Source organism: Pectinophora gossypiella, chromosome 5 (assembly GCF_024362695.1).
Source record: "Pectinophora gossypiella chromosome 5, ilPecGoss1.1, whole genome shotgun sequence".
Taxonomy (NCBI): domain Eukaryota; kingdom Metazoa; phylum Arthropoda; class Insecta; order Lepidoptera; family Gelechiidae; genus Pectinophora; species Pectinophora gossypiella.
The window spans coordinates 15663712-15676060 of NC_065408.1; the positions used below are offsets into that span (position 1 = coordinate 15663712).

Here is a 12349-nt window from a genome sequence, read left to right on the forward strand (position 1 = left end):
CAGCACAATGTCAGCTTGGTTCTGTACTACATAAGGTAAATCATTTATGTACACTAAAAAAAGAAACGGACCCAAAATGGATCCTTGAGGAACTCCCATTTGAACATGAGAGCCCGAAGAAGTCGTACTATTGATTTGTACCTTTTGTATCCTACCACCTAGATATGAATTTAACAAACTGAGAGCTCCATTATTTAGTCCATAGTGCCTCAATTTCAAAAGCAAGGTCTCGTGATCCACGCAGTCGAACGCTTAGACAAGTCACAGAATACTCCTACGGCATTCTGCGACTTCTCCCAAGCATCGAAAATGTGTCGAACAAATGTCACACTCGCGTCTGTTGTAGACCGACCCTTAGTAAAACCAAACTGCTGGCTGTGGAGTAAGTTATTTAAATTAAAATGACATAGCAGTTGGTCGAGAATAATTTTCTCGAAAATTTTACTAAGTACTGGTAGAATAGAAACCGGTCTATAATTCGTGGGGTCTGATTTTGTGCCCGATTTAAAAAGAGTTAGAGGTTTGAATCATCCCTCAAAGTTTTCGTTACTGTATCAGTTAGTTGTAACGGTGAAAAAATAATAGGTAGTCCGAATTTGCGAGGATAAGACGATGTCAAAGAGCAGCGCGAGTATAGCGCGGGATCAGCTGATGGACTGGTGGCCCACGTGACCGAACTAGTTTTTATAGAATTAACATAGTCGGTTTAAAATAGAGTGCCGTAAACGGCGAATTCAAGTTACCGTACTCATAGAGCAATACGAACCTCCGCGGACCGGAGGAGAGTAGCCATGGCGCTAGTTATGAATACAATATTGTCTGGCACTTTTTGCGGGGCGGAAAGGTGTGGGACGTCACATTGTGGTTGAACCGATTGTCGATAAAGTAACTATCGATAAATTCCAAAATTCGTTCACGGGAATCAAGAAGATGGAGCCAACGCCATCTTTTATGTAAATTTGACTAGTCAGATCTCTTTTAGCAACAAAATATCAAACAATTACGCATATTTCAAGGGCGTGTCGTATCAGCTACGCATCTAGATTCAGTCTAGCGCGCAGACCGACTGCAACTAGTTTCTATAAAATATCTGTCCTGGGGACATATAGGTTCGCAGAGGGGAACGCCTGCGTATGGCTACTCCCCCCCGTGTTGCTCTTTGACCGTACTACTATTCGGGGTTTTAGTTTTGCAAAAACTTACTCATAAAATTATACAGTTACTATCTCGACTAAACTGTAAGCAAACTACTACTTGTTAGCTTTTGACAGTTTTTTCCAATTATAATAGATTCGCAGTCGATAAGTGTATAATATTTATTTCTCTGTAGTTCGAGAAGGGAGTGATTAACGTGTAGAAATTAAACATTGTTTTTAAATAATAATATTTTTAATATATAATTATTTATTTATATCTATTACAATATAATTTTATTTACAGTGATGTGAAGATGAGCGGCGCACGGCTGATGCGCGGCGACGGCGGCGGCGACGGCGGGGCTAGCGCGGCGCTAGCGCAGCGTCGCGGCCGGCGTCAGAGCGGCGCCGGGCCGGGCGCCGGGCCGGGCGGCGCCGGCGCGCCGGGCGGCGCCAGGTGCGGCGGCGGCTCGGGCTCGTCCAGGTCCAGCGCCGCGTCGATCATGGTGGTGTCGTGCAGCAGCCGCAGGCGCGACGCGCTCAGCGCCGGCGCCGCCCCCGCGCCCCCCTCGGGCCCCCCGCGGCCCTCGCGCGGGGCCAGCCCGCCTACGCCGATGCACACCTCTGTAACAGACGACCTCCGTCAGCCGGGTGGGCCGGCGCCGGCGGCCCACGGGGCGACGGCCGAGACACTCACCCTGCAGCGGCATCGGGTCGAGGTCCAGGCTGTGGTTCATGTACGCGTGTCGCGAGCCCTCGTTGTCGAAGAGGTTCGTGTAGCTGCCGCCGAGGGTACCTGCGACGATAGAGTGTCGACGTCGATTAGTCGACGCGTAAACTTCGATCGACGATCCTCCGGCTACACAACGAGTCGGACGAACGAAGAAGGTAAAGAGGCCCACGGTGAAATAATTCTGATTTCAATATATATTTTTTGCATTTTGCAATTTGATATTAAAATCAAAAATTTTTGTTCGTGACCGGGTAACCGTTATCAGCGATCAAAAGGAAAATAACTAGAAAAAATTAAAAGACAAGAATAAGAAGTCACCGTCTTTGAAGCAATCCCCGTTGGGCGGCGGCGGCGGCGCGGGGGCGGAGGCCGACGGGGCGGAGGCCGGCCCCGCCAGCGCGGCCGCCAGGCGCGGCGGCAGCTCGTCCCTCACGTCCACCGTGAACACGCCGCGCCTACGACAACAACATTGCAATACCAAGTTGCTCGACACAACGTTTGAATCATAGTAAATAATCATCGTCGTGTACTGATCGCCAGTCTATGGCAAAGTCGATCAACACACATGTACGTGAGCATATACGTCACACGTCTAAACTAGTTTATAAATCTACTATAAATATCTTAACGTAGGTAAACCGACAACCCCTATATCTCACTCATTGACAGAGACGTTTATCTGCATAGCGTACCCGCCACCTCAACAGGCGGTATTGACCAATGTCAACCCTCTATATGTATCGCGGTACCGCACGCGGCGCGGTTGCTGTGCCTAAGTATCTATCAAAAAGAAGTGAAATCGAAAAGCCAAGCTTCTAACTCTACACGGGCTATCTATATACAAACTCAATGTTTACAAATTCTACATGTTAGGTAAAATATGGGGCTTGGCCGTTTCTCTACCTTTATTTTACGTTATTCTTTTTCACCATGGGCAACTTTATTGACTGTTCATGCCGTTCTGTTATTTATTACAGTTCTTGTAGGACCGAAACGGACAAGCCCCGTATTTTACCTAATGTGTAGATTTTGTAAACATTGGGTTTGTATATAGTTAGCCCGTGTAGAGCTAGAAGTTTGGCTCTACTTGAGATCTGATAACTTTTTTATATTGTGATCGATATGATCTCGTCTTGGCACATTTTGCATGAAAATGTTTTTGTTGGGATTGGTTATTCGTAAAGAAATGAATTGAATCGATTTAACAGCTAGTAGTACCCGTGTCATCTGAACAAAGATAGGTAACTAAACTTAAGCTCAAGTGCTCAAGTTTAGGGCACTCACCGGTCGATGAGCGAGGGCGCCAGCGGCCCGCAGAGCACGTGCCAGCAGTTGGCGCAGGCGTTGCCGCGCGAGTAGGGGTTGGGGTTGGCCACGCCGCGCCGCGTCGAGAACGAGCCCTTGATCTGCAACAGACACGAGCGGTCAGCGCGGGCCGGCCGGCGGCAGCCGTAGGCGGGGCGGCACTCACGTCCTCGTTCGTCGTCTGGTCGGTGGAGGCGAGGTAGGTGTGGAAGCCGGCGAGCCCCAGCACGGACCACACGGACAGGAAGCACACGGCCGCCACCACGGCGGACGCGGGCGACGCCCGCAGCGCGGCCGCCAGCCCCGCGCCCCCGCCCCCGGCCCCGGCCCCGCCCCCGCCGGGCCCGCGAGCCAGCAGCGCCAGGTGCGTCACGGCGCACGCGAACACGAACACGGCGAGGAAGGAGAGCGACACGACGAACGTGTAGAAGTAGCGGTAGTTGCGCTTGCCGACGCAGTTGCCGACCCAGGGGCAGTGGTGGTCGAAGCGGTCGACGCAGTTGTCGCACAGCGAGCAGTGCGAGGCGCGCGGCGGGCGGAACATCTTGCAGGTGAAGCAGTACTTGAGCTTGACGAGGCGGCCGCGCACCAGCACCTCGCGGGCGCGCGGCGGCGGGCGCGCGGCGTCGGGCGGGCCCAGCGCCGCCGCCTCGGCCGGCGCGGCCCGCGGGATGATGCCCGGGTCCGACAGCGCCGTGCGCAGCAGCGCCGCCAGCGTCAGCACGAACAGCGCCGCGCCCAGCGCCGGCAGCAGCGGCGACACGCGCGTCGCCAGGAACGGGCAGTCGAACGCGAAGTGCAGCGCCGTCGTGCCGCACACCAGCGCCAGCGTCAGCAGGAACACGCCCGGGTGCGGCGCCGTCATGAGGCGCCCGTCGCACCAGAACCGGTTCCGGCCCGCGAACACCTCCCACTTGCGCGTCACGCGCCGCGACGCCATGCCACCATCACCGCCCCGCGCCCTGCCCCCGCCCCGCCCGCCTGGCGACACCACACCGGACATTATTCATAAAATACGCCAGCCTGGCGTACATGCTAAAGCCATAAAGACTGAGGGTACTATGCGCTATGTTGTCAAAAACTTTGAACGGCTATCCTGCCTGCATTCTGTTAACTATGTCAGATCAGGGCTAATTATAAGCTGTATTGCCAGTTTTCCAACATTCACAATATTAGTTTTTATAAATTGACATTCTGAAACAATACTTCACTGCTAAGAATACTGAAATAGAGTAGTAGCAATACTTAAAAATTATTATACACAATAATAATTAATTATAATATTTCTAACAAAATTATTATTACGGAACTTCGCTATAATAAATAGCCCATATTATATATTTTTCCCACTGCTGGGCACAGTCTTCCCCTCGATCAAATAAAATCAATTCATGAAAATAATACTATAATATGGCTGATGAAAATTTTAATGCCTTTAACAGGTAACAGAAAACTCAATGACGCGCAGGTTACTTAGTTCATTTTGCGATGGATGGATGACCTTTGACTACTCCAATTAGTAAGGTATTTTTGAAGGTATTATTTTGTATATTTGGTTGTTATTTTTCTTACAATTTAAAAAAGTATATCCCAAAGAGCAACACGGGGGGAGTAGCCATACGCGGGCCTTGCCCTCTGCGAACCTAGACTGAATCTAGATTTGTAGCTGATATGACGCCCTTGAAAAATGCCTAATTGTTCAATATTATGTTGCTAAAAGGGATCTGGCTACTCGTTGGGTCCATATTTTAGTAATGTTATATCACATTATTTTATTACCATTTAATTCTCGTAAAACTTAAAAATATAATTTATAACCGTCCTGTTGTTAATGGATTTGTTGATCAACATGCTTCATACATTATGCGAATTAGTCAAGCGACTATAAGCGATTGTTTTGTAGTTATCATGGAGATCATAGTTGTCATTTTCATCGAACACTAGTTACAAGCTCGTTTCATGCAAAGTCAAAATTTGTGGTCCCTATTTTTTGTTGGATTATGTATGCCAATTACAATTACTTCCTCAATGTTACCTGTCATTTAATCAATAATATTTCCTCCACTCCATTTTTGCCAATTTTATAACTATCTTTATTATCATATTTTAAACCTGATTTCTCTGAAAGAATTGTTGAATTTATCGATAGTTCTTTTATAGACAATTGGTACAACCACAATGTGACGTCTCACACCTTCCCGCCCCGTGAAAAGTGGCAGAAAATGTTGTATTGGCAACTAACGCCATGGCTACTCCCCTCCGCTCCGGTCCGCAGAGGTCCGTGTTGCTCTAGCCTTTGCTTAGTTTATACAATACATGGCATAACTTTTTTTCCCTTAAAAACCAAATTGAGATATAGTTGTGAGCTTATGTTATGTGTTTTAACAAGTAATTAAATATTTCTGATTTGTGATTTTCCTCAAAAATAAATGCACCCAATTTTAATTTGTTTCCTCTTTCATATGAAGTTTTTCCTGTACATCATGTGACTGACTAATCCAAGTTGATAATGACAATTAAATTCTACCCAAATTCTAGTATTTGTATTTAAGACTATACATATGTAGGTACTGTAGCTAGCAAATGTGTGATTTAAGCCAATGCGTGTTTTTCAAACTACATGGTGTACTGGTAAGGAGTCAAATTACCTAAGTAGGCTGGCTGTGACCTTATCTTAGCAACAGATTGGGTGGGCTGTCATCTTAGTCAATCAATCAACCGGAGAGGATATGGAGCATATTTATCACACTGCTTTGGTGCAGGTTTCAGTTTAAATAAAAATATTTTTAAATAATGTATCTGTATTAAAAAGAATTGAAAAAGAAATCCTAGTAGGTATTGCCTATAGCTATTGGCCTCTTTAATAATTTTTGATTTTTAATCCTAAGCTATTCTTGAGGAATGTTTTCCCATAGCATATTTGTAGTCTGCTGACCAGTGCCATTTTCTTGATTGACTCGTATCAAAACATATCAAATTATAATTACTTAGTAAGTCGTCCCAGGATCATGGCACTTGCAACAGTGTTGAAATATCGGGAGTCTCATATCCCTGATTAATGTGGTAAGAACCCGGTATGATGTGTTTTAATTATGACAATAACAGCATAAACCACAAACAATGTATACTGAATAAGTTCTACAAACATTGAACATGTACTTATATTTTTATAATCAAGTTCCATAATATAGTTGTAACACAGAGATGTAGTTAGTTATTGTCTATATCATCAAGTCATAACCGCCACCACCAAAAATGCAGACTGACCCATATTACCACACTGTGTTGTGACTAGGTACAACACTTTTATAAGTCAATGCTACATGTGGTGCTATTTACTTGAAAATATTGACACAAGCCTTCAGTGGGGCGCCAGTGGCCGCTGATGGCGATGAGAGTACAGCTGGGCTGTGGCCGCGCTGTACTACAGATAACGATAAGCGAGTGATAACCACGCAGACCAAGCACGGTCAAACGTCTCGCAACACAGGGCGCGGTCTCTTCAGGACATCAATGAACAGAAACCTATACACACAATCCAGAAACTATGAACATCAACCTCAATAAATTGTTGATCATACTTACACTAAATCTTAACACGCACAAAAGTTTGTTTCTAGGTTGATTAATAATACTTTTGACGCAGTAACAACAAGTCAAGTTACAAAACTTGGTTTCACCTGTAAAAAGCACTGATAATTGTTTTTAAAATAAGAAAATAGATAAATAAAAACTTTCACGATCTCGCTTTGCTCTTTCTCAATACATAGAGGACGTTTAGAAACATGACCACAGTCATATGTGTCAAAATATTTTACCTAATACTGCGAGAAAAATAAGCGCGCCCCCTATCTAATGATGTTAATCGCGCGCCAAATAAGCGCACTATTCGACACTTGACTTTCCTTCAGGGCTGCCAGATGAAAAAAAGGCATGATCGTACGTCAACTACAAAAAAATCGTATTCCAAGGAAATTTTGAAATGAAAAGATAGTACAACTTAAAAGTTCAAAGTTTTTATGAAAAATGAGAATAATTCGTTAAGAATCAGAAAAATAATGCAATTAAACTGTTTATTAGACTTATACTAATTTTCTGAGGTTAATTTTCTTTTTTTCTTTTTTTATTCGGAAAACTGCGCTATTCGTCATCTATCGCCTGCATCACTTGCATGTCCTCGGGTTTTATTATTCCACAGAGTACTTTTATATTATTATTCTTGGAACCAGTATCATGAGTGGCAGTAACGTCGCGTCGGTACTTTTTAATGTAATTACTGGAAACAGCATTGGTAGTTTCAAGACAGTCCAGTTCCGATAGAATGGCGCCATCTAAATCGTATCTTTTTTAATTTCTTCTGCACTTGTGATTAAAAAATACCTGCAACGTTGAAAAAAATCAAAGCTGCCGGAGTAACACATTTGTTTTATTACGAAATGTTGCCATCGTAGTCTTGCGATCGTACATGAGTAGAAATGCCAAAAAATCGTACGAGTACGATTTAAATCGTACATCTGGCAGCCCTGCTTTCCTTGGTCCTTGCCTCGTCCTTGCATTCCAAAGACCTTGTTTGCATCTCAGAACAATAACTAAAGGCTTTTTGGCGGGAGGCGGGAACGGGACAGTTGCTTTCTTCATTGAATAATCTAAATAATTAATACGAAGTGGTGTTTTGTGGTTAATGATCGCATTAAGTTAGTCGGAAGACATTCGCGAGTGTTATTATATTGGAGTATTCAATAAACAAAGTGTATCTGCCTATTTTCGCTTCGTGTCAGGAAGCCGCTTCATAACTCAAAAGTTTATGCGGACTTTTGAGTTAATTCGTTTGGGGTTCGGAGTAGGAGTCTACTCCGAGGGTGGGGGCTTAGGTTTCATCATCATCACCTTTCATCATTTCATTAATCATCAAGAAAAAAAATACGTCAGACATGGCTGTATGGGCATAGTTCCCTTTGCCTTACCCTTCGGGGAAAACCAAACCAAAAAAAAAAAACAATAACTAAAGCATAGAAGGAAGGCTAAAATAAGAATTCAGAAACTATAAACCGGCTCTCTTCTAGCTTACGACACAAACTATGAGTGAGAAAAGGACAAATGATTCGCTCTTTGCTTCATTTTTTCCGAGGTTGTCACAACATGAAATGTCATTTGGACCTATTGGACTCATTTTAACTCTGCCAAATACATAGTAACATACATAAGAAGATTTTACTTATATTTACCGAACTATTTGACACGGTCGCGTGAACTTTGTTTACGAGTGTCTTGTGTTCAGATTGTTTTAAGTGATAATTTAACAATATTTTTCCAAATAAATGGAAAGAAACTTTTATTTATATCAAATAATTGAGTGTCTCGACTCTGTGACATTATGTATTGTGTGGTATGGGGCTGCAGCTCACATTCAGGAAGAAAAGAAAATAGCCAACAACTTCTGTCGTTTCATCGGTAAGTTTTTTGTAATTTTCTAGTGAAATGTGAACTGCTGAACAATTTTAGGAAAGTAATATGTTTTGCTGAATAGATTTGTAGCATAAAATATTTGAGATATCCATTATATTATACGTTTCATCGATGAATACGGAATTGATTTGAGGTTATGTTGATTGTCCATAGTGATGTACTAAAATTATCGATACTTTTAATTTTTAGATTTCCTGTAGACGATAACAAAGAGAAAGAATGGATAATTCGCATTAATAGACGAAATTGGATTCCAAATACATACATACATTGGCCTTATACGTCTGTTTCAGACGATTTATGACGTCATTGCCTCGAAGAAATGCACTTTCTTTCTTTTTATTCCAAATAAGTACAGCCGTATTTGCTCGAAACATTTTACTGCGGATTCATTTATGTGTGTTCCTAATTCGAAGTGGAGACGTCTTCGAGACGATGCTATTCCTACATTGAACATTATAGATCAGACAGATGAAATGGTAATTACGGCCGAGCACCACACACCCGAAGTCTCGACGGCAAAAGGGACAAAATTGTGGGTCCGTGTTAAATTCCCATATTTCGCCAGTTTTTGGGTAGCGGCCCACTCGGCAGCCGGCCCTGCAAGCGCAGATCGCGTCCCACAATAAAGCACGCCCCCTCTCCTAGGGTATGAGCGTGAGCCCATCGGGCCTTTTACCGTCTGTGCGGGTTAGACCCGGCGGTTCCAATTTGCACGGCACGTCGATCAACACCAGTGCACGGCGGATGACATCATAAATAAATTCGAATATTACAAAAACTTACCGATGAAACGATAACAGTTAGCTATTTTATTTCCTTCCTGAATGTGAGCTGCAGCTCCAAACTAATATAAACCAGACAATATAATCCAAAAATGGTTAGATACTTACCTATCAGAGACAGAGTCTCCTTTCATCAAGAAGAAGATAATTGCGTCCTACAAAAATAAATCTTGTAAAAAAATTTATCGACATTAATTGTAAGTAAATTTAATTTTATCGACATATACTAAAGTGAAACCCAACACTAGGCAATGAAAAACTTGTGACAACCTACGAAATTACGAAACAATTTTTGTATATGCGTCTTTGTCTAACATTACGCCGGTTCCGTAAGATAAAGTAGAGCAGAATTATTGAGTTCTGTTGCTATTTTAGCCTTCCTTCTATGCTTTAGTTATTGTTCTGAGGTTTGCATTCTATGTCTATGGGTCCTTGCCCAAAGACACCCAAAGCCCAAAGACAAAGACCTTGTTGCCCAAAGAAGACTTTCCTGGCTACGTTCCTCAATAAAAATATAGATGGCGCTGTTCTGATTTTCCGTGATAATTACCTATTTTCGCATTGCTCAGGGTACATAATTATTAAAAAACATAATAATAATAATAATTTATTTATTTATAATGTAATGGCAGAGGCACAGATGCATTATGTGAAAATGCTTAACTTAATAGGTATATTGTATATTGCACGCCGACGCCTATCCAACATTATTTAGTGCTGATGATATCACTACTGATATGCCCCAAGGCTTAGACCACGACGCCGATGCAACCAGTAAGTACCCTCAGAGTTATTTAAAATAATGTATCACATTATTTATTATTACTGTTTCTTGTTCTGCTCAGATAAGTTGGTCTTGGGACAGTTGGTAGTGAAAAAAACAGTGGCAGAAGTCTGAGAATGCAACTCACTGAAACATTTATTACTTTTCAAAAAATGTCTCTCATGAGCACAATTTTTGCAAGAGGAGACTGCATGAAGACCATTCCTACAGCAAAGTTGAAGTTCCAGAGAAACGTACAAGAGTCGAAAGTGGTATATTTTGCACTGAATCAATGATTAATATGTATGATATACACAAATATCCAGTTACAGGCAATTATTTTGATATTGTTTTACTTTTCATATTTATCTACAGATAGAATACAAAAAAAAAATTCCCTCGACAGAATGGACTAGGTATGGGTGTGGCGTAGTAGGATGTTTAGAGCTGTTGCGAGGTTATTACTTATTTTTATTTTGTTTCTTATTTCAGATGCACCCATTTACTCCACCCCTCGACGCCCTAGATGAAGAAGGCGTGTGATTGTCACGAAAAAGTCTGACATCAATTTCTGCAAGAATTTACTCTGAGTACATGAGATCCAGAAAACAATCCTCTCTCTCTCTCTCCTTGGCATTTATTATTCCCATCTGATGGTGGGGTCTGCCTTCTTCGTACTTCTCTTCCACTTCGCTCTATCGGACGTGTCGTTCTCGGAGACATTGCACATACACAGGTCCTTTTTGACCACATCCGCCCATCTTGTTTTTGGCCGTCCTCTTGGTCTAAGCCCTGGTATGTTTAGATTGGCTGTAACGTTACCCACATAATCTGGAGGTCTTCTTTTTACGTGCCCAAACCAACGGAGCCTGCTCTCTTGTAGCTTTTCGGAGATGTCGCGTACGCCGAGACTGCCGCGCACGTATTCGTTACGGATTTTGTCGAGCATCGTCACTCCGCACATCCACCTAAGCATTTTCATCTCAGCGACTTGAATGGTCTGGACTTGGCGCTGCGTTACTGCCCACGTTTCACTACCAAACGTCAAGACTGGCCTGATCATGCTCTTGTACACTAAGCCTTTGAGCTTAACGGGCATACTGTCGCTACGCCAGAACATAGCGATATTGATCGAATTAAAAAATATATCAAATTATAACTGACCTATAGTTTCCCACTGAGATTAGTATTCTGAGACTATATCTGCTTCACATTGATACTTGGTCGGAGACACGTCCACCGATTCACCTCCTGTAGGGTTAAATAGAATGCCCGATGACACCGACACTCTCGGTGACTCGGGCACAAAAAGGGCTTCAAGCCTTTCAAAGCCCATCAATGTTGTCAACATATTTAATATCATATTACAATTATAATACATAATTATAAGGACTACCATTATGTCATGACACATTGAGATATATATGATTATACCTAGATATATAACATTATATAATAAGTTTGATATAAGATAGTAAATATAATATAATGTCAAGCCTATTAGTTTAGGGAATGTGATCACATTTGGCTAATTGGACCTAAGAGTATTAGTTGAAACTTTAGCAGTTATAACGAGACATAAACAAAGGATTCTAGCCAGTTTAGAAATTATCATTTATGCATAACATGCTCACCAGGGCAGATGCTTTATATCTCTTACTTATTGGCTTACCTACACACATGGGCAGGCCTTAGCATATCTGCTCACCAGGGCAGACGCTCTGTTCTCATATTAGTCGGCTCAACCTTACACACCTGGGCAGGCGCCTTAGCATATCTACTCACCAGGGGTAGACGCTCTGTTCTCATATTAGTCGGCTCAACCTTACACACTTGGGCAGGCGCCTTAGCATATCTACTCACCAGGGGTAGACGCTCTGTTCTCATATTAGTCGGCTCAACCTTACACACTTGGGCAGGCGCCTTAGCATATCTACTCACCAGGGGTAGACGCTCTGTTCTCATATTAGTCGGCTCAACCTTACACACATGGGCAGGGGCCTTAGCATATCTACTCACCAGGGGTAGACGCTCTGTTCTCATATTAGTCAGCTCAACTTTACACACCTGCGCAGGGTCCTTAGCATATCTACTCACCAGGGGTAGACGCTCTGTTCTCATATTAGTTGGATCAACCTACACGCATGGGCAGGTGTCTTAG

The 12349-nt window shown here is 43.1% G+C and overlaps 1 protein-coding gene across 1 annotated transcript; it reads right to left on the minus strand.

The window, feature by feature from the left end:
- Positions 1–1533: 1533 nt before the first annotated feature.
- LOC126366982 (palmitoyltransferase ZDHHC18-B) lies at positions 1534–7048 on the minus strand. Its single transcript, XM_050010327.1, has 6 exons — positions 6760–7048; positions 3341–4155; positions 3154–3275; positions 2188–2324; positions 1834–1932; positions 1534–1760 (listed from the first exon to the last, which is right to left on the minus strand). The coding sequence occupies exons 2-6, from the start codon at positions 4112–4114 to the stop codon at positions 1534–1536; spliced, it is 1359 nt and encodes a 452-aa protein (XP_049866284.1). The 5' UTR covers positions 4115–4155; positions 6760–7048.
- Positions 7049–12349: the final 5301 nt, after the last annotated feature.

What these genes read in the sequence shown, in the direction of transcription:
- LOC126366982 (XM_050010327.1), bottom strand. Translation starts at nt 4,114, where the DNA reads ATGGCGTCGCGGCGCGTGACGCGCAAGTGGGAGGTGTTCGCGGGCCGG. An exon ending in GCGCCCTCGCTCATCGACCG is followed by an intron (nt 2,325 to 3,153) that starts GTGAGTGCCCTA and finishes TTGTTGTCGTAG; the next exon opens with GCGCGGCGTGTTCACGGTGG. An exon ending in CGGGGATTGCTTCAAAGACG is followed by an intron (nt 1,933 to 2,187) that starts GTGACTTCTTAT and finishes CTATCGTCGCAG; the next exon opens with GTACCCTCGGCGGCAGCTAC.